Source organism: Myodes glareolus, chromosome 7, assembly GCF_982192425.1.
Source record: "Myodes glareolus chromosome 7, mMyoGla1.1, whole genome shotgun sequence".
Classification (NCBI taxonomy): Eukaryota; Metazoa; Chordata; class Mammalia; order Rodentia; family Cricetidae; genus Myodes; species Myodes glareolus.
Window position 1 is genome coordinate 56,855,976 of NC_142032.1, and position 25,780 is coordinate 56,881,755.

The 25,780-nt window shown below is 50.7% G+C and overlaps 2 protein-coding genes and 1 pseudogene across 6 annotated transcripts; 2 read left to right on the plus strand and 1 right to left on the minus strand.

Annotated features, from left to right (window-relative positions):
- Positions 1-5,364: 5,364 nt before the first annotated feature.
- LOC146893546 (uncharacterized) lies at positions 5,365-6,527 on the minus strand (annotated as a pseudogene).
- On the plus strand, positions 5,636-15,332 carry Klc2 (kinesin light chain 2). 5 transcript variants are annotated; one of them, XM_048458569.3, is made up of 17 exons: positions 5,699-5,838; positions 6,220-6,375; positions 6,515-6,753; positions 9,211-9,441; positions 9,532-9,601; positions 10,109-10,331; positions 11,037-11,124; positions 11,231-11,332; positions 11,416-11,589; positions 11,715-11,814; positions 12,533-12,582; positions 12,690-12,757; positions 13,175-13,283; positions 13,375-13,533; positions 13,607-13,731; positions 13,900-13,957; positions 14,391-15,332. In XM_048458569.3, exons 3-17 carry the CDS (start codon positions 6,526-6,528, stop codon positions 14,472-14,474), a joined length of 1,869 nt encoding a protein of 622 aa, XP_048314526.1. In that variant the 5' UTR covers positions 5,699-5,838; positions 6,220-6,375; positions 6,515-6,525; the 3' UTR covers positions 14,475-15,332. The 5 variants fall into 5 exon arrangements, with proteins under 5 accessions (XP_048314529.1, XP_048314524.1, XP_085549631.1 ...); XM_048458568.3 differs by having other exon boundaries at positions 5,700-5,838; positions 6,225-6,375; XM_048458572.3 differs by lacking the exon at positions 6,220-6,375 and having other exon boundaries at positions 5,636-5,770.
- A 660-nt stretch (positions 15,333-15,992) lies between these two features.
- On the plus strand, positions 15,993-25,549 carry Rab1b (RAB1B, member RAS oncogene family). Its single transcript, XM_048458573.3, has 6 exons — positions 15,993-16,116; positions 17,628-17,700; positions 17,932-18,027; positions 18,120-18,215; positions 23,957-24,088; positions 24,167-25,549. The coding sequence occupies exons 1-6, from the start codon at positions 16,103-16,105 to the stop codon at positions 24,359-24,361; spliced, it is 606 nt and encodes a 201-aa protein (XP_048314530.1). The 5' UTR covers positions 15,993-16,102; the 3' UTR covers positions 24,362-25,549.
- The last annotated feature ends 231 nt before the right edge of the window (positions 25,550-25,780 follow it).

Here is a 25,780-nt window from a genome sequence, read left to right on the forward strand (position 1 = left end):
GCGCATGCGAGTGCATTGCCGTTTTGCCTGCATGTATGTCTATGTGAGGGTGTCAGATCTTGGAGTTAGAGACAGGTGTGAGCCACCATGTGGGTGCAGGTGGGACCTCGGGAAGAGCCACCAGTGCTCTTTGCCATTGAGCCTTCTCTCTGCTGAACATTTCTTTCCCTCTCTGTTCTTCCAGTGGAGGTTGGTTCCACTCCCTGTGAGCAGCTCTCCTTAGCAGGTTCCCACCACTCTGGCGTCTCTGACATGTTGGGGGTCTCCAAGGCAATCCAGGTTTCTCCTTCACAGCTTCACAAAATGGTCTCTCTGGGCGTCCATTCAGGGACACCCCTGATACATGCCCAGCCTCAGCAGCTTTCCTTAGTGTTAGGGGCAAATTCCATAGCCCATTTCCTCTATCCATAACTCTAAAGACAGAAGCTCAGCTGTTGACTGGGGCTGGGACGTGGCACCCTTATCTAATTACATCTTCACCTGCTTTCTGTCCTTCACTCCCTAAGCCTGGCTGTCCTGGAATTTCCTCTGTAGTCTAGGCTGGTCTCAAACTCAGAGATCTGCCTGCCTCTGCCTCTGGAATGCTGGGATTAAAGGTGTGCTCCACTACACCCAGATGTAAGCTTTTCTTTAGTTCTTTCTCACAAGTTGGAAACTTAGCAGGGTGGGAATTTGCCCTAAAGTCACCAAAGCTTCCTTTAACCCATTTCTTAATCATTCTATTTCCTGGGAAATAGGATTTAACTCTATTCTACTTCCTGGTGTGTTTTTTTTTCTCCTCAAAATTTACATTTTGTAATTTACTCTGCTCAGGTTGCATCTTTTCATTATAAATCTTCACTAGAGTTACCACTAATAATCACACAACAGTCTATACTAGGCTGTGTTGGGATTTCCTCTGCCAATTTAATCCAAAATTCTTCACTTTTAGCCTCAATCACTCTTCAGACAAGGACAAAAGGCAGCTACTTTCTTCACCAAAATATCACAAAAACGATCTCTAAGCAACATACTAAAGTTCTTCTCCTCTGAAACCTTTCAGATGAGCCCCCACAGTTCAATAACTCTTAGCACCTCTGTCTTCCATGCTCCTGCTAGTGTGGCCCATTAAGCAGTGCTTTCATAACCCAAAGTATCAATGTCCATATTTCTCCAGACAAAAGCATGGTCTGGCTTATCACAACAAAGCTTCAGTCCCTGGTAACCAACTTCTGCCTTAGGGTTTCAGTTGCTCTGAAGAGACAGCAGGACCACAGCAGCTCTTGTAAGGAAAACATTTAACTGTGGCTCACTCACAGTTCAGAGGGTCAGTTCATTATCATGCTAGGAAGCATGGCAGTCTGTAAACACACAATGCTGGAGAATTGGAGAAGCAGCTGAGTGACCTATGTCTTGCAGGCAACAGGTAATGGACTCTCTTGAGCACAGGAGGCCTCAAAGCCCTCCCCCACAATGACACACTTCCTCCAACAAGGTCATACCTACTCCAACAAAGCCACACCTTCTACTAGCGCCACTCCCTATGAGCCTTATGGGGGCCAATTACATTCAACTACCACCAAAACCGGCTCAAAAAAAAAAAAAAAAAAAAAAAAAGTTGGGCTGGAGAGTACTTGCTGCTCCTCCAAAGAACCCAGGTTTGATTCCGAGCACAGACATAGCAGTTCCCCACTGTCTGTAACTCAGTTCCAGAAGGCCCTATGTCGTCTCCTGATGTCCTTGGGTGCTCCATGCACACAGTGCTCAGATACACGTGCAGACAAAACACCCATATATTAAAATTTATTTTGTTTTTGTTTTTGGAGACAGGGTTTCTCTGTGAAACCCTGGCAGTCTTGGAACTCCCTCTGTAGGCCAGACTGGCCTCAAATTCGCAGAGATCCACCTTCCTCTGCCTCCCAAGTACTGGGATTAAAGGTCGTGGGCTAAAATAAAATTAAAAAAAAAAATAAGTAGCAAGTACAACTTCTAAAGGCTTGGGGATGGGTGCGCATGCTGTTGAGCATCACAGAAACAGTCCCAGCTGAACCACCCCTCCACACCTTCTTCCTTTTTTTCCATTTACTGATCACCCATCAGCAGCCTGGCAGGAAATCAGCAGCTGGAAGTGGAGGAGCCCAGGACAGAGCAGGACAGATTAAAGTCCCTTCCCTCAGGGAACACTGTAGTCCTCAGAGACCAGATAACAAGACAAGTGGCTGGAAAGGTTGAACACAGGCGTGATTGAGTACTGAAAGTAAGATAAAGGGAAGAGAACAATCAGAAAAGGCCCAGCCCTTCCTCCCCAGCACCCTGGAGACAAAGCCAGCTGCCTAAACAGAAGCACAGAAGAAACCACTAAGGCTTGCACACCAGCCTCTGCTAGAACCAACAAAAGCCACAAAGCAAGAGTGAACATTGCTCCTTGTTTACCTGGGACAAGGTGATAAAAAAGAATGAACTCCTTTGTTAGGTAGAGAGGAAAGGGGGAGAGACAGAGGTAGTGGATAATATACTCCGGGGTGTTTCATGCAATTCAGGGGCGTACAGAAGCATAGAGAGTGTAGAGAGACAGCAGGTATCTCCACTTCTGGGAGACCCTGTGTCAGGTAAATTGAGGGTATGTACGTTTGTGCCACTGCATTGGCAATGGCATGCCACTTGGCTTCCATGATAGTTTCCTCACACACTCGTAGTGACAAACTATTTGGATTAGAGGGAAGAACTGGTCACTGGGAGCCTTAGCTACCTGAGAACAGCAGCTAAGAAGATGGTCCCTTTGCCAGGTGGTGGTCATGGCAGCATCCAACTGTAATCCCAGCACTCAGGAGAGGCAGGCAGAGCTCTGAGTTCAAGACCAGTCTGGTCTACAGAGTTCCAGGACAGCCAGGGTTTTCGCTGAAGTAGAAGTGGTAACTTAGTGTCTTATCAGACCACAAACTTTCCTGGTAGCTGTCAAAGTCAGGCTGATCTTGGGCTTCACAAGTGGAAAGATTGTATCTTTGTTTATTTGCGGCACTGGGTATTGAACCCAGGGCTTCATATATGTTAGGCAGGTACTACCACTGATATGGTGCAGGTGCATGCATCACTAGCCCCAATCACTTGGTGACTATACAGTTCACTCATTCTGGATCATTAGGCCCTGCCACCACATAATGAGCAGCATCTGGAATGACAGAGGGGTGAAGGGCCAGGAAGCTATAATAGCACTCATTGAAAGACATGGAACTAAGCCAGATAAAGAAAAGACTGAGTGGGGCATGTTACTTGTCTCTGAGTATCTCCGTTGGCGAAAGGAAGCAGAGTCCTTGCTGGAGAGAGAAACTATGAGTATAAAAGGAAGGCATTTTAAGATGGGGGTGCAGCTAAGTCTGTAGAGTACTTGCCTAGCATGCATGAAGCCTTGGGTTTGGTCTCAAGCAAGCCATATAACTGGATGTGGTAGCAAATTTAGCACATGGGAGATGATGGCAGACAGAAGTTCAAGGTTACCCTGAGGTACATAGCAAATTTGAAGCCAGCCTGAGCTACATGAGACCCTGTCTTGGGAGTGGGGTGAGGGCACTTTCTCATATTTTGGGTGTCTCAGAAGAGAGCTCCCTGTCACAGCATATACTCAAACTAAGAGTACTGGGCAATCTCTTTGTGAAAGATGGCACCAAGTGCTGAACGTTGTCCCGAGTTCATCCCTACTCATCCAGTTCTCACTGTGTGGATTTTGTGATGGGGATGAGCTTGCTGTCATCTCCTAGAGTTGTCAACCAGGAGGTTAGGTGAGGATCTTAGCTGGCCATTGTTACAGAGAATCGAATCAAACCTAGGTTTGAGAGGACTGGTAAGTGTATTTCTCTTGTCCTTTCTTTCCTTCCAGATTTATTTATATGTGAATGAGTGTTTCAGTCATGTGTTTGTCCTGTGTACCACGTGGCTGATTGGCGCATTGCAGAAATTAGACGGTTGCACCGGATGCCATGGAAATGGAATTAAAGATGGTTGTGAGTGAACACATGGGTGCTGGGAATGTAACTTGGGTCCTCAACAAGAAAAATAAGCATTCTTAACCACTGAGCCATCTTTCCAGTAATTCCCCTACCCTCCCCGCACTTTTTATAAACTAGCATCTACTGAGTGCTGCTGTATTCTCTATCTTGAGCTACTTCAGGTGCTTACCGGTAGGTGATGAACTGCATTTGAGAAGGCAAACCAATGGAATGTTAGTAATGTTGATCCTGCGGACAGTGCCAAGTGGGTGTGCTGTGGAGATCAGAGAGTGCTGTAAATCTGGTAGGCTAAGGAGCAAGGTGTCCTAGGTTTCTATTGCTGTGATGAAACACCATGACCAAAAGGAACTTGGGGGGATTGTTTGGCTAACTGCTCATAAGTGAAAGAAGTCAGGACAGGGGGCTGGAGAGATGGCTCAGCGGTTAAGAGCATTGCCTGCTCTTCCAAAGGTCCTGAGTTCAATTCCCAGCAACCACATGGTGGCTCACAACCATCTGTAATGAGGCCTGGTGCCCTTTTCTGGACTGAAGAAAGAATACTGTATACATAATAAACAAATAAGTAAATATTAAAAAAAAAAAGAAGTCAGAACAGGAATTCAAACAGGGCAGAACCTGGAAGCAGGAGCTGATGCAGAGGCCATGAAGGGGAGCTGCTTACTAGCTTGTACCTCCTGGCTTGCTCAGCCCGTTTTCTGGTTCCAACTACAATGGACTGGGCCCTCCCACAACAGTCACTAAGAAAATGCTCCACAGGTGTGCCTGCAGCCTGCTTTTATGGAGACATTTCCTCAGCTGAGGTTCTCTCCTCTCTGATGACTCTAGCTTGAGTTAGCTTGACATAAAACTAGCCAGCACAGAGGTCTTTCCAAGTTGGTGACACCTAATCCGAAGTCCCCAATGACACCACCCCAGACCAAAGACAACTCCTCTGACTTCTATCTGGTCAGCTCGGATGGTCCCCTCAGGGACATGGGTCTTCTCTCCACCATTCTTAGCCTGCTCCTTTCCATCCTTTTTACCAAGAAGCCTCCTTCCGTTCCCTCACAAAGTAACCCTAGAAAACTGAGAATTCCCAACAGAGACACGGACAACTCCGAAGCTAGGAAGAGGGGCGTCTCTAGAAACAAACAAGCCTCGGGAGGGGAGTCAGATGTGGGTAATGGCAGTACCCAGCTCAACAAGCCTTTGTGAGCCTTAAGCTAATACACTTAAAACATCAACCACGCCGAGTGTTGGTGGCGCATGCCTTTGATCCCGGCACATGGGAGGCAGAGGCAGGCGGATCTCTGTGAGTTGGAGGCCAGCCGGGTCTACAGAACGAGTTCCAGGACAGGCTCCAAAGCTAAACAAACAAAAGACAATAACCAAAACACTTGACTTTGCTCAATAAATGTGAACTGTCTTGCTCCAGACTCAGAGGAGGAGGTCGGATCTTCCTGCTCCTCAGTCAGCGCTGTTCAGCCACTGGGCCCCAGGGTGTTTCACACACTAGACCAGGAAGCTCTGGTCCGAGGGGGCCAGTCCAGCCACGCCCCTTCGGTGTCCCTTCAGGGTTGGCCCCACCCCGGAGCCCGCAGGCCCGCCGGGCCCCTTTAAGGCAGAGAACTGGCCTGCCAGAGCGCGTTTCGCCCCCTCCGACGCCGCCGAGGTAGCGGCTTCACCTTTAAGGCGGCGCGGGGACTGCTGGGAAGGCCGGCGGGATGGAGGCAGCTAGACAAGCTCACGGTCGCGGATCCGGGTGAAGCGGGGCAGGAGCCGCAGCCTGAGACTGGCCCAAGCAGAAGGTGCAGGTTGGCGCGGGCCGGTTTGGCCGGGAGACCGAGTCAGGCCCGACAGTGAGGAGCGCCTGCAGGTCGGCCTAGAGGAGGAGTCGTCGTGGGCGCGGCCTGTGGGAGGACCCGACCGGCCTGCGGGGAGGGGGCGCGGTCCTGGGCTGGGGTTAGGAGTGGGGCCTTTTCTAGGGAGGGTCTGCGGGCGTTTGGCCAGTCTGTGGGAGGGGTCGCTGTGGGCGCGGCCTGCAGAAACCTGTCCCGTAACTCTAGACCGCAGCCCCGGGGGCGGTGGAAGGGGGAGTCTGGGCTCAGCCAGCCCTGGGGGAGGGGCTCTACGGTTCCGCTTGCCCTGGGGGAGGGGGCTGTCGCCTGAAACCCGACCTCCCGGAGGGGCTGTGGTCTCCGGCATGGGAACGCCTACGATCCCCCTACTGTCCCCTAGTGCTCTGTGTCTTGACTAGGACAGTTCCGGGAAAGCCCCGTGGCTGGGCTACGAAAGCCTATCTTAGCCGGTGGTCTAGGGAGGAATCAGGGTCCAGCCTCACTTGCCACACCGCATTGCGTCTCCCTAGGCGAGACGAGCTTGGCGCGCCCCCTGTAGGCTGAGTGCTAGCACGGTGAGGGCTGCGGACTGGGGGATCTGGGCACCCTTGGGGACCTAGGCGTACGGGGACTTCCCGGTGTTTACCTAACCTTGGATGCACGGTGGTGTGACCCTTGGCCGGGCGCCGGCCTGTCCGCCTCTCGCCTCCGCAGAAGACACGACCATGGCTACGATGGTGCTTCCGCGGGAGGAGAAGCTGAGCCAGGACGAGATCGTGCTCGGTACCAAGGCTGTTATCCAAGGTTTAGAGACTCTGCGCGGAGAGCATCGTGCCCTACTGGCTCCCCTGGCTTCTCATGAGGCAAGCGAGGCCGAGCCAGGCTCGCAGGAGCGCTGCCTCCTCCTGCGCCGCTCCCTGGAGGCCATCGAGCTGGGACTTGGGGAGGCTCAGGTAGGTCAGTGTTGGGGCTAAAGTGGAAGATTACTAAAAGGGTCTTGGAAATGTAGGAACACTCTCAACCAGGAAACACTTGTCTCTGAAAGTGCCATACTAGGACAGTAAGTAATGTTAAATGAGTACACTTTGGAGATGCCAGCCCTGCCTGGGTGGACACCCCTACCTCCACATCCAGGCCCCATTCCTTCTACCTAACAGACTGGGTGGCAGAGGAAAACAGAAATGCTTCAGTAGCCTCCCTTCACAGTTCAATCTTGCATTAATTCATTAAACTCTGCAGTTTTACCACTTGTTTAGTGTGTGCCAGGCAGTTCACTAATGTCAAGGATGCAGGATTCAACAAAGCAGGCAACATCCTTGTCCTCACTGGGCATGCTGTCAGTAATCCCAGAACTTGAAAGGCAGAGGCAGGAGTTCAAGTTCCAGGCCAATCTGGGTCACATGGTGAGACCCGGTCCCACCTTAGTGTCCCCTCCAAATTAAGATTTTTTTTCCCCTAGTGCAATAGGAGAAACACATACACACATTTGATTAATTGCTCAGAATAAATTGTGATCAGTGATTCAAAGACAATAAGATCTTGTGAGAGTTTATAGTAGGAAGTCTTGTCTATTGGCCAGGCAAGACTTCTCTGAGATGACATTAACTCAAGAGCTGAAGGAGGAGATGGCCAGTGTCCAGAAGAGGCAGCTAGGCTAGGAGAGAACTGTGTGACTAGAGCTTGTAGAGGGGGACAGGAGAGACCTGTGGGGAACAGAAGCCAACATATGTCCAGGGCATCAGGAAGCCTTGGGAGGGTGCTAACAAGCAGAGAACATAGTCCGACTTAGGTATTGAAACTCTATGTGAGCTCTGGAGAATTAACACTAGCAGGTCAAGAATGGCCTTGCAACAGTGATGAGGAAGCCACTGTTGGGCTTCAGATGAAATGGGCAGCCATAAAGACACCAGTTCTAGATCTGAAAGGCGGCTTAGCAGGGCCAGGGGAGGAAGAGAGAGAAAAGGTGCAGTACAGCTCCTGGAAGTTTGTGATTTCGGCAGTTTCAGTGATGAAAGAACCTGGATCTCTTAGGAGTTCTGCCGAGGCCCCCATAAAGAGGACTGTTGGGCAGGGAAGGGGTTAGGTTCTGTGGGAAAGGGTTTTAGTCTCTTTGGTTCTTGGCCAAGCCACTGCCTGGCTTCAGAATCTTGGGCTGCTTGTATTGCCTTGGTTTCCTTCTCTTTAAAATAGGGATCATGCCATCTGTTGTATATATTTCCAGATTGCTTAGGGACCATTTTGTTTGTTTTGTTTTTTGAGACAGGGTCTCTCTACATAGCTCTGGCTGTCCTGATCACTGTGTAGACCAGCCTGGTGTTGAATACACAAGTATCCACCTCCCTCTGCCTCCTGAGCTCTGGGATTAAAAGCATGTGCTATAGGGACTTTTTTTTTTTAAACCAGTGGTTATAAAAACACCTGTCCCTTAAACTGTTTTCAAACAGCTGGGTATGGTGATGCATGCCTTTAATTCCACCATTCAGGAGGTAGAGGCAGGCAGATATCTGAGTTTGAGGCCAGCCTGGTCTACTTAAAGAGTTCCAGGACAGCCAGGGCTACACAGAGAAAAACCTGTCTTGAAAGAAAAACAAAAGTAAATTAAATTTTAAAATGTTTGTAAACAAATTAAAAAATGCAGGATCCTAGACTTCCCAGGCTTCTGGAAAGGCAGTGTCGCCCCCTCAGGCACTTAGCTGTCAGGTACAGAGAGGTAGACGGGGTTCCACTCTCACTAGTGTGCAGCTCTTTCACAGACTGGGAGCAGAACGGCATAAAGGGTTCTGGCAGTGGAGATGGAGTGGAGGAGAAAGCATGCCTGAGAAGAGACAATGATTCTGGCCCTTGTAGCACAGAGAGGAATATATAGCCTGTGCCAAGGGCCCATGACAGACAGAACCTGGAGCATTAATCTGGGCTTCAGATGTTGCAAGAGCTGAGTGAGGCTGAGGGCCAGTGGATCCTCTTACCTGTCCCTGGGTTGGTTCTTCAGACTGTTTGGGGACTTTGGACACATGCTGCTTCTCTCCCCTTCAGCAGGCAGAGTGCTGTGGATGCTCAACGGAAGTCAGTATGAGTCTTTCTGTGGCCTTTCGGCCACCTATCAGGGTTCTTTGAGCAAGCACAGCGCTGGGCAGGAAGCAGTGATACACTGGCCATGGCTGTAGTGGGTGGAGTATAAACTGAAGAACTAAAGGGAGAGTCTGAGAGCTCAGAGATCCCACAAGGATCCTGGCAGTCAAAATCACCAGACCTCCTCTTGGTTTGAGCCCTCAACTGAAGTCCGACCCTAGGTAGGGGAGAACTCAGGCCAGCCATGGCTAGGCCTTTCACTGGCTCCCCAGGTGGCTTAGGCTGTAATTGCGAGCTCAGGGATGGCTAGGACTCTGACCTTCTTCTGCCTGACTGCACAGGTGATCCTGGCACTGTCAAGCCATCTGGGGGCTGTGGAGTCAGAGAAGCAGAAACTGCGGGCTCAGGTGCGGCGCCTGGTACAAGAGAACCAGTGGTTGCGTGAGGAACTGGCAGGGACACAGCAGAAGCTGCAGCGCAGCGAACAGGCGGTGGCTCAGCTGGAGGAAGAGAAGCAGCACCTGTTATTCATGAGCCAGATCCGCAAGCTGGATGAGGATGCTTCCCCAAATGTGAGCCTCAGCTGGCCAACATCCAGTTCCCACATGCCGACTGATACCTGTGCCACCTTCTCTGACACTCATTCCTGTCTTCCTTTCCAGGAGGAGAAGGGTGATGTCCCCAAAGACTCCCTAGATGACTTGTTTCCCAATGAGGATGAGCAGAGCCCAGGTAGAGAAGGTCACTTAGCCCTGGGTTGAGGGAAGAAACAGTCGTGTAAAGTCCTGAAGGTCACAGGAGATGGAGAATTAGTGGCATCTGTGTTCTTTTTGTTCATTTCCAATCACATTATCCCAGCATGTTATGACTTATAAGGCAAGTCTTCCCTGTTACATCTTATATCCCTGAGTTCTATGGCGAGCAGGTGGCATGCTTAGCAGGTCTGAGGATCCAAATTTGGCTCTACTGTTAGTTTCTTTCTGGGCCTCCTTAAACAGTAAGAGAAAACTCATGCAGGGCCTTGCTGAGCTGGCCATGATTGCCTCACTCATAATGCAGATGAGATTGAAGGGCTGGGACTCACTCTTTGTACAATAACTAGACCTACTCTGTAAGTGCAGAAGCTGAGGCAGGGTGGTGACTTGCCCAGGAACACATGGATAGGAATCTAGGCTGACATATGCCAGCCTAGCTCAGAAAGGAAAAGGTACATCTAACTTCCTGTCTTTGGTCTTGTAGCTCCCAGTCCTGGAGGAGGGGATGTAGCTGCACAGCATGGGGGCTATGAAATACCAGCGCGACTCCGTACCCTCCACAATCTGGTAATCCAGTATGCTTCACAAGGCCGCTATGAGGTGGCCGTGCCCCTCTGCAAGCAGGCACTGGAGGATTTGGAGAAAACGTCAGGCCATGACCACCCTGACGTGGCCACTATGCTGAACATTCTGGCACTGGTTTATCGGTAAGGCCTCTGGCTGTGTGGGCAAGCCTGCATCCTTCCAGATGGATGTCTCAAGGGACAATTAAGCAGCAGAGGAAGGGCCTGCATATATAGAGCTGGCCTCCAACTGGAAATAAGCCTGTCAGAGCTTTAAGAAAAGATTGACTGTGAACAACAGCAAGGTGTCATCTGAAAACACCAGGGTCACAGGGAGTCAGCATAGCTTCCCTAGGCACCCAGGCTTGAGTATGGGCTTTGAAACATCAATTGGAAGCCAGATATGGTAGTACACACTGTAATTCCAGCACTTAGGAGTAGAAGCAAGACAATCAGGAATTGGTTACACAGCTAGTTCATGGTTAGCCTAGGATACACGAGACCCTAGAAAGAGAAAGAATGGGAAAAGAAAAGTGGTGTGGGAACATAAATTGACCCAGAATTCAAAATGTGTGACAGGGTTTGTGTGACAGAAAGTGACAATGAGCCAAGGCACTGGGGGTCAGTTAAAGTTGAGTGTTGCTCAGGGGTCTGGGTATGAGGTGAGTCCTTAGTGATGTGTGATAAACTGCCTATTTCCCGTGCTCTCAAGGGCAGGGCTGTCCAGGCCTCCCATGCTCTGAGTTGCACTCCTGTCATGACCTCAGGAGGAGTGCCTGTGGGAACTGCAGGCCTCTGGGGGCAGGCTTCAGCCTGGAGGACATCTCTGAATGTCCTGCCTGCTCCCAGGGACCAGAACAAGTACAAGGATGCTGCACACTTGCTCAATGATGCCCTGGCTATCCGGGAGAAGACACTGGGCAAAGACCACCCAGCTGTGAGTAAGAATTGGATTTAGTGTGGCCCCCTCCACCCTTCAAAAGTCCTAGAGTTCTTGCCTGTTAGGGCTTTGAATGAAGGCACCTCCATTCTCCTACACCCAGGTGGCTGCAACCCTGAACAATCTGGCTGTTCTGTATGGCAAGCGGGGCAAGTACAAAGAGGCTGAGCCACTGTGCAAGCGAGCACTGGAGATCCGGGAGAAGGTGGGAGCAGATAGGGCTTAGGAGTGCTGGCCAGACAGAATAGAGTCTAAGCAACTCTGACCGCAGCCACTGACTCTTTCCAGGTCCTGGGCAAGTTTCACCCAGATGTGGCCAAGCAGCTCAGCAACCTGGCCTTGCTGTGCCAGAACCAGGGCAAAGCTGAGGAGGTGGAATACTACTACCGGCGGGCCCTGGAGATCTATGCTACACGCCTTGGACCAGATGACCCCAATGTGGCAAAGACCAAGAACAATCTGGTGTTTTGAGGCTGGGCTGGAGGCTGGAAAGGAAGGAGGCAGGGAGTGAGGGCTGATGTCCAGGAGGAAGGAGAAGGAAGACTAAGGTCCTTGCATGCTGCTTACCCACTGTCTTTCCTCTCCAGGCTTCCTGCTACCTGAAACAGGGCAAGTACCAGGATGCAGAGACCCTGTACAAGGAGATCCTTACCCGTGCTCATGAGAAGGAGTTTGGCTCTGTCAATGGTGAGTCCATGACTGCCACATGCCTCCAGTTCATTCAGCAGAGACCTACTCAGCCAGGAGCACCCAGTATAGTACTTGGCTTTGCAGATCATCCTGTCTAGTGTTTGGCAGGAAACCCAGCCTCAGCTGTGGATGGTGCCTGCAGGAACCCACTCACCTAATTCAAATTGGAAAACCCCATGCTGAGTCATCCCCCCTTTGTTTTTTTTGGGGGGGGGGTTGTTTTGTTTTGTTTTTGTGAGACAAGGTCTAACTATGTAACTCTGGCTGTACTGGAACTCACTACGTAGACCAGACTTGTACATGCCTCTGCCTCCCAAGTGTTGGGATTAAAGGCATGTGCCACTATGCCCAGTCTTTTTTCTCTGCATGACAATTACTGTTTACTTTGAGAGCTGGTCCAGGTGTCTTTCCTTCTCAGAAAAGCCTCTGGCCCCTGTGCTAGCCATTTCCTACTCCCCATCCTCCAGCCCCTGCCCCTCATTCAGCCCAGGCTTAGAACAGTCTTAGGCCAGTTTTCGACCAGTCTCTGGTCTACGACTTGTAAGGGCCTGCCATATCACTCCTAACCCCACCTCATTTATAGCGAAGCCCAGTCCTGGTCCTGGTCCTTCCTACACACCTCTGTCCCTTTCCCCAGACATTAATTAGTCCCTTGTCCAGCCCAATTGTAAAGACCTATATGACAGGCAGGTGACAGTTCCTTATTTCCCCCTAGGAGAGAACAAGCCCATCTGGATGCACGCAGAGGAAAGGGAGGAGAGCAAGGTGAGTAGCACTGTGGGCAGAGCTTGCAAGTGTGGGACGGGTATGAGGCTGGGAGGTATGGAGCTGAGAACTTATTCCCATCCCTCACTGACTGTTCTTTCTCTCAGGATAAGCGCCGGGACAACGCCCCCTATGGGGAATATGGCAGCTGGTACAAAGCCTGTAAGGTTGACAGGTGAGGGCTGATAGGTCTGGGTTAGGGATAAAGTGAGGACCAAGGAAACAGCGTCCTTGGTCAGTGAGACCCAGGCCTCACACTATCCTTTCACCTCTGAGACACCTCTCTTCTGATAGCTCATCTCTCAAGGCCTGAACCCAAGAAGACTTTGTGTACTGAGATAGCTCCCCTGGAACTGGTTTGATCACTCCTGGGTCTCCTAGCTTCTGGTCGTGGTGGCAATGTCCTAAGAGAACTTAAGGGCCAGGCCAGGTTTCTAGCCCAAGAGTGGCTCTCTCAGGATGGGACAGAGCAGTGGGTCTACCACAGGGTCAGATGAATAGGAAAGGACAGATTCTGGATGGCCTGTTGGTCCCTAGAACCCCATGTGGGCTGGTGCTGGATAAAGAGTTTGAGACTCCCTGCTATCTACAGTCCCACAGTCAACACCACTCTGCGAAGCTTGGGTGCTTTGTACCGGCGCCAGGGCAAGCTGGAAGCTGCACACACACTGGAAGATTGTGCCAGCCGTAGCCGCAAGCAGGTGGGCCTCCATGGTGAGAGAGGGTGAATAGGGACATTTGAGACCCCACGTGTGCTTCATCCAGGGCCTGATGCTTCCTGCCCCCTTTCAGGGCCTGGATCCTGCCAGCCAGACCAAGGTGGTAGAACTCCTAAAAGATGGTAGTGGTGGACGAGGAGACCGCCGTGGCAGCCGAGATGTGTCTGGGGGTGCTGGGCCTCGGTCTGAGTCTGACCTGGAGGAGTCAGGGCCTGCAGCTGAGTGGAGTGGGGTGAGTGTGGGAGGCTGAGATAGGGTGTAAGGTTACAGAGAAAGTAGGGCCTAGAGACAGTTCTTCCCTACAGGATGGCAGTGGCTCTCTGCGGCGCAGTGGCTCCTTTGGGAAGCTCAGGGATGCCCTGAGACGTAGCAGTGAGATGTTGGTCAGGAAGCTGCAGGGGGGTGGCCCGCAGGAGCCCCCTAATTCTAGGTGAGTTTTTGTCTCTGATCATATCCCGTTGGCTCCTAAGTGACTTCCCATCCCTCCCAGGAAACACTACCACCAAGTTTGCTTTATTCTGCCCTCCCTCCAAAGACCCAGCCTGATGTCCCTTTATTGCTTCACCATGAACAAATCCTGGTTCTCTTTTTCCCTCAGGATGAAGAGGGCTAGCTCTCTCAACTTTCTTAACAAGAGTGTGGAAGAGCCAGTTCAGGTAAGAGTGGAGGGCAGCTTAGACCCAGACCACTAACCCATAGTTCCCGGCCCTTCATCTGTGTATGTTCCCACCCAACTTTCCCTGGTGAGTCTTCATCCAGCACCAGCTCTGTCTGGTTCCAGGCCCGCTTCGGGCAGGGAGGAAAGAGGTACAAACAACTAGGGGCAGGCAGGTCAGGGTATGTAGCCCTTGCCTTGGGGCAGATATATAATTAGCTAGTACCCATTTGAATCTCTCTGGCCTGAGGTGTGAGCTAAACTTTAACTCTGGCCGGTGTTTGACTCACTGGATTTGGACTAGGGACTTGGATTGGGTCAGGCCCTTTTCATCATCCTATACTCTGCTGTGGCCCGCTCCCTTTACCCCTTCCCGTCAGTCCCAGCAGCCTAAGTCTAAGCCGCATGCATGCTCTCTCTACTCTGCCCCACAGCCCGGAGGCACAGGTCTTTCCGACAGTCGCACCTTGAGCTCCAGCTCCATGGACCTCTCTCGAAGAAGCTCCCTCGTGGGCTAAAGTTGAAGGGGCAGCCAATCGCCAGAGCCTTCATCTGACACGATCCCTTACCCCAGCCCTGCGCATGGGCCTGCTGCTTGTCCTGCCTGCCCCTCCCAAGGACCCCTGTCTTTTCTGTTCAAACTCAGGGTAACCTCTTCCCTTGTCATCTCAGCCCTCAGCCAGGGCCCTTGGAAGCCGGGTCTGCCGGCTCCAACTCTGTTCCTTATTTATTCCTTCCAGCAGGGGGCCTCTCTTCCCTACATTCAGGGCCTGTGGGAGTGGTGGCCTGCCTACCCAACCCCCAAAGCCAAGAACACTAAGTACTTGCTGTCCCTCAGCATCTTTGCCCCCCCCAACTTCCGGCCGTTGCTTCTGTATATATAGAAATAAGTTATTGGCCGTGTCATCCTCAGTCGACCCCCTTTAGTCCACGGTATTCCCGGGCCGCCACCTGCCTCTCCCTTCTCCAGTGGTACCGCCCAGGCCTTAAATAACCCCCGTTCCGAGTGGTGGTATCTCCCAAGCTCCAAGTTCTAGGAGCAGAGACTCCGAAAGGGTTCCCCGACCTCCTCGCCATCCTGGTCTTAGAGGTCTGTGCTCTACCCAACCTTGCAGATGCCCGGACTCCCACACCACCGGGCCCTGCGTTGACTCCCGGACTTATGCACCATCCTTCCCACCCAGCCCCGCCCAGGCATGGCCTGACCCCGCCCTGGGCACGGCCCGCTGAGCCATCCTGCCACGCCTTTCTTGCCTCAGCTTCTCCTGTACCCTCCACACACCCCCGCAGTAGGAGGGGCTACCCTATTCGTTGGGCGAGGCAGTCGCTCTCTATTTTCAGATGTTGCTGTAGAAATAAAGACGATTTGAATCTGAGCCAGGCTTGTTTTGAGAATGCCCAAAGCCCCTGAACATCCCTAGGGTGGGGTGGAATCTGAAGGAGTGAGGGACACAACACACACATCATGCCCTGTCCCTTGAGGCTGGAACTAATACTCTGCCCTTGTCCTGAACTGTTTGAGGGGATGCTACAGATTTGGGATTTCTCCTAAAGCATGCCCTTATGGGGTTTTAGACAATTCTGTCTTTGAGTTCTACACCTTAATATGTTCTTGGATTGAATTAAGTGTCCCGAGACGATTTTTTCCTGTATGTAATTAATACTTGTGATGACAGTTCTGAGACGAGCTGCGGAGTGTTCATCCCATGAAGAACGCTGAATAAGTCAAGTTTCTCTGGTCCTAAATACCTCGTACCTTTTCGTTTAATGCTTTCAATCTGAGAACAAAGAGGGTGGCTGCCTATCTCAGGGGTAAACCACACCTACCGCGGCGCTAACAAGAGTCTCCAACCAAGATTCCGCAGCAGGTCGTTCAGGGGTTGGGAAGACTACAGACCCCAGAAGGCAGTTCACGGGCGATGACTGAAGCGCACGGCCGCTTGGGTTGCCTGGGTTGCGCCTGCGCAGCAGTGACAAATCATGTAAGAAACTACATGTTCCGCAAGGCACCGCGGGGCAACCCCTGTCGGAAGTGTTTGCGCTTGCGCAGTGCGGGCGGGGCCTCTAGGGCGGAGCGGCCACCATCTTGGAACGGGAGGCGGAGCAGAGCCGACTGGGAGCGACCGAGCGGGCCACCGCTGCCGCCATGAACCCCGAATAGTGAGTGAGCCCCGCCCGCGCTGTGTGGCGCAGCCTCGATCATGTCTATGGGGCTATATGCTTATCGAAGTTGTCTAGCCCTGGTCAGAACTGCGCGGCGCCCCCACATCCGGGTCCCTCTTCCGCTGACTCCCCCCCACACATCCGGGTCCTGCCCCTCCCCCCGAGAACCCCAGGACCCCGGCTCAACACCCCAAGTTCTCTCAGCCAGGGCCCGGAGGCACAACTTCGAAGGGCAGCACTTGGAGCCCGCAGCATCGGCTCTCCCAGACTTTTTCGGTTATGTGACCCTGAGGCTCTCCCAGAGCCTCAGTTTCCCCATCCGCTGCTTGACCACGGGCAGGCGGTTTGGATCCCATCAGAATAGTTTTTGGTCCCATAGTCCAGTACTTTTAGTCGGGCCGTGAGCCTCTGTGCCTTTGACTTTCTTCTGGAGCCTGGTTCTCGGGGCTGGCCCAGACAGAAGCTGACCAGACAAGAGGGGAGCCCAAGCCCCTGCTAGAGTCACATCCCCTGCAAGTCCTCCCCTCTGGGGCTGCCATTTGCCCTACCTGGGTCGCGCTGTCCAATCGCTGCCGGCGGTCCGTCCTTTTTTGCCCTCTCACCTTTACTCGGGCCTCCAGTGCCTCTGTCACACGGCTTCCCTCACCTGTCAGACTGCCAAAGAACTTTAGGTGAATGTGGAATTTCCTTGCTCCCTTAGAATGGAATTTTTATTTGTCAAACTCAAACCCTTTGGAGTAGATGGCCCACAGACAGTTTTGCCCCCGTATTATCTTCTTCCCCTTCTCCGCTTCCTTTTTCTTCCTCAGCTCTAGGCCTCAGATTTCCTTGAGAAAGGGTGAAGCTCAGCAGGGTTAGGAGGAAAACAGAGAAGGGAGGCTGACAGGCCTAGTACCCAGCCTCACAGTTAGCTACTGCTTAGGGTAAGTCGCTTCCCTTCTCTGACCTTTGGTTTCCTGGTACTTGGAAGTAACACTCTCACTCCGTTACACTGTGGTGAGGGTCTAATGAGAGCTTGCATTTAAGTGCTTCACACAAGGCCACTGAAGAAGTGTTAGCTGCTGTTTCCATGGCCACTTGTTGACTGCCTCTTACTCGTGACTTCATGGCAGGCTCTTTCCTGTTTGTTTTGGCTTCACGGGTTCAGGTTTTCATTTTTGGGTCCTAGGCTGGCACACTATACGGCCTAGTGTGGGTTTCCTAAATACTTCCTACCAAACTAGTCTCAGCTCTGGCACCCAACTGATTGTGTTTCTTGGCAAATTGTGTTCCTTGCTTTTGCCACAAAGTGAGTATTCAGACATAGCAAGCTGAAGGTTTTGTGGGCTAGGTTATTGGGGATAGTGAGGGTCTATTTTTTGTCCCTTTTCAAGATAGTGGGGGGATCTAGTGAGTACCATAGTACACCAATCAGAAGCATGCCTCAAAGTGCTGCCGCGCTGCTGCAGGGGCAGGGGCTGGGGAGAACTTCCTGCCTGCCCTCATACCTTCCCATCTTCTCTTGCCAGTGACTACCTGTTCAAGCTGCTTTTGATTGGTGACTCGGGTGTGGGCAAGTCGTGCCTGCTCCTGCGGTTTGCTGTGAGTAAGAAGCACCCCTATGCCACTCACTTGGGGTCCTAGCTGGCCACTGGGAGGGAAAAGGGGCAACTCAGAACACAGGAGTTACCAGAGCTGCCAGAATAAGGGCCCAGGCCTCGCAAGTTGGGGTACTTAGAACTAAGGCTTGGTGATGAGGAGCATAGCAGGGGCAGAGAGCTGGAGGTTCTTGGGCCTATCTGTTCAGGCTGTTTCCCTGCCCCAACCTTTCAGGATGACACATACACAGAGAGCTACATCAGCACTATCGGGGTGGACTTCAAGATTCGAACCATTGAGCTGGATGGCAAAACCATCAAACTTCAGATTGTGAGTATGGGTTTTCTCCAGCACTGAGACTGAAGGGTTTGCCTTGGGGTGGGGGCTCTCTTGTGGCTGACCCTTTTTCTCCTGTCTCATAGTGGGACACGGCTGGTCAGGAACGGTTCCGAACCATTACTTCCAGCTACTACCGGGGGGCTCATGGCATCATCGTGGTGTATGACGTCACTGACCAGGTACTCCTGAATTTACCTCACAGCCTTGCCTCCTGAGCCTTGACTTTTGACTCTTGCTTCTTTTCCTGTTTTCTTTTTCTGAAAGCTTTCTGGAAGGGAGACCCTATGCTGAATTGCCTCATAAAAAGATCAACAGGCCACAAAAAATGGATCCTACCAAGACTCTGTCGTGAAGTCTTGATAGAACCAGGCTTCATGGCTCTTGCTGCCTTTTTCTAGACTTTGCAGACTACCCATGTTTGGTGGTAGTTAGTCAGCTGGTCAGTTACTGCTGGGTCCTTGCTTCCTGATGGCTGCAGACAGTTGGAACAATTGTAAGACTTTAGACAAGAAACTGGGAGCCCAGGGTAAGCAGAAGTTCTGGAATCCTGTATCTACTCTGGTGGCTTCAGCAGCCAGAAATTGTCCTGACTGTGTCTTCCAGTGTAGCGCGAATTCTAATTGGTCTTAATAATAAAATTCCGGAGTCAGATATTAGGGGGTGAAATCTGAAAGATCAGAGAAACAGAGCAGCCAGCCACTGGTTCTTATGTATACAAAAGTCCTCAGACCAAATGGGGTACCTGTCTCTACAAGTCCTCAGACTGAATGCCTTGACTCCTGTCTCCTCCTGTCTTATATTTTTCTCTCTGCCCAGCCATGTCCCTTCCTGTCTCCACCTCCCTGGTGTTGGGATAAAGGTGCGTGTCTTCCAAGTACTGGGATTAAAGGTGTGTGCCACTACTGCCTGGCCTCTATGGCCAACTAGTGTGGTTAGCTCTGCACTCTGACTTCAGGCAAGCTTTATTCGTTATAGCGCAAATAAAACATCACATTACAGTTACAGAAACTTTCCTTGGTTGCTTACCCCACAAAATGGGAGTTTCACTCTGTTGCAAGCCTGTCCCTCTTTGGCCTCCCTAGTAACTGGGGCTACTGGGTACCTACCACTGTGCCTTGCTTTTGATGCTCATGAGAAGTTACTCACATTCCTTTCTTTTTTTTTTTTATTTGTTGATATTTATTGAGCTCTACATTTTTCTCTGCTCCCCTCCCTGCCTTTCCCCTCTCCCCTTCAACCCTTCTCCAAGGTCTCCATGCTCCCAATTTACTCAGGAGATCTTGTCTTTTTATACTTTCTACTTCCTATGTAGATTAGATCTACGTAAGTCTCTCTTAGTGTCCTCATTGTTGTCTAAATTCTTTGGGATTGTGGTTTGTAGGCTGGCTTTCTTTGCTTTATGTTTAAAAACCACCTATGAGTGAGTACATGTGATAATTGTCTTTCTGGGTCTGGGTTACCTCACTTAAAATAGTGTTTTCTAGCTCCATCCATTTTCCTGCAAAATTCAAGCTATCGTTATTTTTTTCTGCTGTGTAGTATTCCATTGTGTAAATGTACCACATTTTCCTTTTCATTCTTTGGTCGAGGGGTATTTAGGTTGTTTCCAGGTTCTGGCTATGACAAACAAAGCTGCTATGAACATAGTTGAGCACATGTCCTCGTGGCACGATTGGGCATCCTTTGGATATATACCAAAAAGTGGTATTACTGGGTCTTGAGGAAGGTTGTTCCCTAATTTTCTGAGAAATCGCCACACTGACATCCAAAGGGGTTGTACCAGCTAGCACTCCCACCAGCAATACAGAGGTGTTCCCTTTTCCCCACAACCTCTCCAGCATAAGTTGTCATCAGTGTTTTTGATCTTGGCCGTTCTTCCAGGTGTTAGATGGAATTTCAGAGTTGTTTTGATTTGCATTCCTCTGATGACTTAAGGATGTTGAACATTTCCTTAAGTGTCTTTCAGCCATTTTAGATTCCTCTGTTGAGAGTTTTCTGTTTAGGTCTGTACTCCATTTTTTTTTATTGAATTATGTGATCTTTTGGTGTCCAGTTTCTTGAGTTCTTTGTATATTTTGGAGATCAAACCTCTGTCTGATGTGAGGTTGGTGAAGACCTTTTCCCATTCTGTAGGCTGTGGTTTTGTCTTGTTGACCGTGTCTTTTGTTTTACAGAAGCTTTTCAGTTTCAGGAGGTCCCATTTATTAATTGTTTCTCTCAATGTCTGTGCTGCTGGGGTTATATTTAGGAAGTGGTTCCCTATGCCAATGCGTTCAAGTGTACTTCCCGCTTTCTCTTATATGAGGTTCAGTGTGTCTGGCTTTATGTTGAGGCTTTGATCCATTTGGACTTGAGTTTTGTGCATGGTGATAGATATGGGTCGATTTTCATTCTTCTACATGTTGATATCCAGTCATGCCAGCACCACTTGTTAAATATGCTTTCTTTTTTCCATTTGATATTTTTTGCTTCTTTATCAAAGATCAGGTGTTCGAGGATATGTGGATTAATATCCAGGTCTTCTATTCAGTTCCATTGGTCCTACTGTCTGTTCTTATGCCAACACCAGGCTGTTTTCAGTACTATAGTTCTGTAGTAGAGTTTGAAGTCAGGGATTGTGATGCCTCCAGAAGTTCTTTTATTATACAAGATTGTTTTGGCTATCCTGGGTTTTTTGCTTTTCCATATGAAGTTGAGTACCATTTTTTTGAGGTCTGTGAAGAATTTTGTTGGGATTTTGATGGGCATTAAGTTGAATCTGTTCACATTCCTTTCTTAAAGATGAAGACTTGGTTCAGGCTGGGGCAGTGACTTACTAAGGGCTTCCGGCTAGTTAGTGGCAGAAGCGAAAGGCCTAGACTCGTCATCCATCTGCTTTGCTTTTTCTACCAGTTAGTCCTGGGTTGTGAGAGTTCCTGCTTTGAAGGGCAGTGACCACTTACCAGAGACTCCTGATACCCATGCTTTCACCTCCCAGCTCTTCTGACAGCGGAGTGAGCTTGGTGCCACTCAGAGGTCACCAAGGCTTTAACTGTCAGATCCAATCAACTTCTTGCCCAGATTGACTTCTTGTAACTCTGTATTCCATTTTCTTCTCTATCCTGAAAACTCCTATCTGAAGCACTGCCTCCCACTAAGCATACATCTGCCAGTGTGCTACACCCCAGCCCCTCACTGCCCATTAGCCCTGTATTTTCTATATCCCAGCTAACCCCACCACTTCTGTGGTTTGACCATTGCCTTGTGTTCTGGAATTCTTATGTCCGGACAGATGTCCCATGAGTTCCATCACTGTGTGTGCTTGTGCTGGCCCGTGGTGTCTATAACAGAATGATCTTCATGCTCTTACCCAGTGAAGTAAGTGCTGAGGCCTCTGTGCCCTAGTTTGCACTCTGTTGCCACAGTAAACACCAGGTAGGAGAAAGGGGCTTGTCTCACCTAAAACTCCCAGGTAATAGTCATCAAAGGAAGCCAAGGCATGAATTCAGGCAATAACCATGGGGAGCCTACTGCTTGTTCCCCATAGCTTGCTCAACCTGCTTTCTTAGACCACCCAAGGCCACCTGCCAAAGGGTGATGCTGCCCATCGTGAGCTGGGCCCTGCCACATCCACCATCAATCAAGAAAATGCCTCATAGACATGCTCACAGGACTGTCTGATGGAAGCACTTCCTCAGATTAGAAGCCCTTTCCAGATGTCTAGGTTTGTGTCAAGTTGGAAAATGCTAACTAGTACACCATGTTTCCTACAGGAAGAAATTGTTTTCCAGAGGTGTTAAAACTTGCCTCTGATGTCCCAGTAAAGAAAAAAAGCCCTGCCTTCAGCTGCCTCTGTGGGCTCCATACCAGCTGCAGGATTCAGATTCTAGCCCTAGCCTTCCCATCTTCCCCGCCCGTCTCCTGCATCCTCATTTTGTAACAATCCTTGTAAGTCTGACCAGAAAACTTCCCTTCTCCTTAGAGTCTCAAGGCACCTCTATTCTCTCCCCATCATTTCAGAGCTGTCCCTTCATAATAATAGCAGTGATGAGGATAATAGCAGCTCTTGCTAATTGGGCACTTTATGTTATGAGACAGCCCTGCATTCTTTTCTCATGCAAACAGCTCTGCTGGGAAGTGTTATTGGAACAAAAGAGGAAACTGAGACCCAGGTCAGGTGACTAGATATCTGAGGTCACATAGTAGATGACCAAGCTTATCAATAGTCAGGATAGTCTAACTCTAAGCCTCTGCTCTTCCTGGCTGCATTTCCTGATTTGGGACGTTACTCTAGATTATTCTGGACACTTCCCAGTGGCTCTGCGTCTTGTTAGTGTGCTCTAATCCTATTTCCAAAACACAAATATGCGCCAGTTACTATTCACCAGAGGAAGCCTTCCATGTCTCATAGGTATGCCAAGTTTATCCAGGCTAAAACCTTTCATCTCTGTCCTTGACCACCCCCAGCAGCCCCTCCCAACCTGCAGCCTGCTGTTTTCCCACTTCCCACTCCCTACTCCCCAAAGACACCACACCTTCCCATTCTAGCAGCTGCTGTGTCTCCTCAACTGGTAGCTTTTACATTAGTTGAGTTCATGCATACAAGCTGGTGTCAGCTGTAGCTTTCTAGGCAGAAGTGGCCCTGATGCTGCACAACTCTGGCTTTTGATCCCATCTTGCCATATGTGTGTGTACTGGTGGTCTGTTCCTCTACTGTTCCCTGAATGACCTAATGTGGGTGTATAGTTAAGGTCCCTCTGTTTCCTTCTTCTAGTATAGGGCCCAGCTTAGAACATGAGGTTGTATACATTAGAGCCCAGTATACCTTGAGGAAGGAAAAATAGGAGCTGGAAAGATGGCTTGGCAGAGTGTTCACTACTCTTACAGAAGACCTGGGTTTCAGTACCCAGCACCCACATGGCAGTTCACAACTGTCTGTAACTCCCAATTCCAGAGGAGCTGATGCCCTCTTTTGGCCTCCAAGGGCATGAACCATGTACAGGGTATACGTGCACGCAGGCAGGAAACATTATTTAAAAGAAGAGGAAACACAGCTCTGGCTTGACTGCATTTCTAGAAATTACATCCCTTTCACAAGTTCAGTGTCAGGTTGCTAGGGGGTCTGAGGCTCAGTGAGGTGATTGTTGGTGTCAGAAGTGGAATGAACCTGTCTCCTTCACTGGCCAAGGTCTCCCCTATAAGGAACCTTCATCTCCCACTGGTCTCCAGGGTTTCAGAATTTAAAGGGAAGACTGGAGATGTACGTAGTTTAGTCATGAACTGCTTAGGTCATCTTTTTTTGGGTGAGTGTGGGGAGGGTGAGACAGCATTTCTCTGTGTAGCCCTGGCTGTCCTGGAATTCCCTTTATAGACCAGGCTAGCCTTGAACACAAGAGATTTGCCTACCTCTGTCTCCCAAGTGCTGAGATTAAAGAAAGGAATATACCACCATGCCCAGCTCCTTTTCATTATTTTTAATGATATATTTATTTTTGTTTCATGTGCATCGGTATTTTACCTGCAAGTTTAAGGTGTCAGATCCCCTAGAAATGGAGCTTCAGACAGTTGTGAGCTGCCATGTGGATGCTGGGAATTGAACCCAGGTCCTCTGGAAGAGCAGCTGGTGCTATCAACCACTTAACCCTCTCCCCAGACCCCCTTTTCATTTTTTTGAGGAGGGTCTTATTATGTTCCCTAGACTGGTCTTGAACTTGTGATCTTAATGCCTCAGCTTACTTCATCGCTAGGATCATTTGCCTGCATCAGTCATGTCTGATGTCATCTGGTTTCTGGGTTTCCACATGGAAGAGATCCGGACGAAAAGCTAAGCCTAGAAGGGAAGACTTATTTGTATTCCCATGTTCAGGGCTTCTGCCTTTCCCTCAAAGGAGCCCTTTTAGACTGGGTTTGGGAGTTCAGTAACTTTGGACCCTGTACCTAGGAATCCTACGCTAATGTGAAACAGTGGCTGCAGGAGATAGATCGCTACGCCAGCGAGAACGTCAATAAACTCCTGGTAGGCAATAAGAGTGATCTCACCACCAAGAAGGTCGTGGACAACACCACAGCTAAGGTGAGCAGGGCCAGCCCTGGCTGTCCGGGGGCTAGGGCCTTCTCTTCATTGCTCTTATCTCTCTTCTCTCCTTGGCAGGAATTTGCAGACTCTCTGGGTGTACCCTTCCTGGAGACAAGTGCCAAGAATGCCACCAATGTTGAGCAGGCATTCATGACGATGGCTGCAGAGATCAAAAAGCGGATGGGGCCAGGAGCAGCTTCTGGGGGTGAACGACCCAACCTGAAGATCGACAGCACCCCTGTGAAGCCAGCTAGTGGTGGCTGTTGCTAGGAGGGGCACTTGGGGAAGGGACACCTTCTCCAGATGATGCCCCTGGAGGGGACAGGAAGTGCCTCCCTCTCCTAGGGCATTTGAGTCTGTGGCTTTGGGGTGTCCTGGGCTCCCCATCTTCCTCTGGCCCATCTGCCTTCTGCTCTGAGTCCTAGTCCTGTCAGGGCCCCCATGGAGGACATGCAGAACCTGCGACTGGGGTGGTCACAGGAACTGCTCTGCTGCTGCCTCTAGGTACCTTGAAAAGATGCCACCACGCACCTTTCTTTGGAATGAGGGCTCCGCTGTCTGTCACTCACCCCCATGTATGCTGCACTGGGTTTCTCTTTTCCTTTCTTCCTTCCCAATAACTGAGGGCCTCCCTGCCTCTGCTGCCCCTGGCTGCAGGCAGTGGCCAGGGGATCCAGGGCCTCAGATCCAGGGTCCTGCATCGGACCTCAGGACAGGCAAGGGGACATGCAAGAGCCCAACAGCCTACCTTTTCCTTACCCCTGCCCCCCTCTACAGCTCCCACACTCAGCTTGAGCCGTCCAGCTGCTGTTGGGTCTTGAGCACAACTAGGGTGGGTGGGCGGGTGGCTGTGCTGGGCCTGTGTCTCAAGCCCAGAGGGAGCCTGCTCCTGCCTCCCCCTGCCCTGCCAGAGCCAGGCCCATGTGCTGCCTGCCCACCGAGCCCCTTTGTCCCTGAGAAAGGCGGAGGCGGAAGGCCCACCGCGCCAGAGGCCGGGCACCAGCCTTAACCCTCACTCTGCCAGCATCACTTCTCTTTCCCTGAGGCAGCACATCTGGCCTCCCTCCGTTCCTCAGAGCCTGAGGCGGCCAGACCTACTTTTCTGGGGAATGTGGGGGCCACTTGGGGGTTGTGGGTCTCTCTCACACTCCCCTCCCCACTCAGAATCCTGGCCACTACCGTCTGGCACAGCTTCCTGCAGAAATCCTTTGGTCTTTACCTAAGAAGCCATGTCCTTTATGCTGTCTTCTTGCCATCTCTCCCTACACCCCTCCCTTCCTTCCAGTGTGTATTTAAATCCCTGGGCTGCCCCTCTGGGAGGGAGCCTCATCTCCCAGGTCCCCCTCTGGTGTCATGTCAGGCATTTTGCAAGGAAAAGCCACTTGGGGAAAGATGGAAAAGGATGAAAAAAATAAATTTCCACTGGCCCTTGGATAAGCCGAGGGTTTTTGCAAGGAAGCTGTGGTGTGAGTGTGGTCTATATGGTCTGAGTCTGGCTTTGAGCTGCTGGATGGAACTGGAATCCAGAGTTTGGTGTGATACACAGGGGGTCCTGGATCGGACTGTGGCCTAAGTTTGCTGGTAAAAGCCCTTGACCCACATACTGGGGCTGGGAAAGCCTGCTGTGCTGCTGTGGGATGTCCCCAAGGGCCCAGAACGGATCCGGATCTGTCAGAGGGAGGCAGGCAG

Bases quoted from the DNA above. Each gene is read 5' to 3' on its own strand.
- Klc2 (XM_048458572.3), top strand. From the start codon at position 6,526: ATGGCTACGATGGTGCTTCCGCGGGAGGAGAAGCTGAGCCAGGACGAG. The intron at 11,815-12,532 runs GTGAGTCCATGA...ATTTCCCCCTAG, and splicing joins GGAGTTTGGCTCTGTCAATG to GAGAGAACAAGCCCATCTGG. The intron at 13,534-13,606 runs GTGAGTGTGGGA...TCTTCCCTACAG, and splicing joins CTGCAGCTGAGTGGAGTGGG to GATGGCAGTGGCTCTCTGCG.
- Rab1b (XM_048458573.3), top strand. The intron at 17,701-17,931 runs GTGAGTAAGAAG...CCAACCTTTCAG, and splicing joins GCCTGCTCCTGCGGTTTGCT to GATGACACATACACAGAGAG. The intron at 18,028-18,119 runs GTGAGTATGGGT...CCTGTCTCATAG, and splicing joins AAACCATCAAACTTCAGATT to TGGGACACGGCTGGTCAGGA.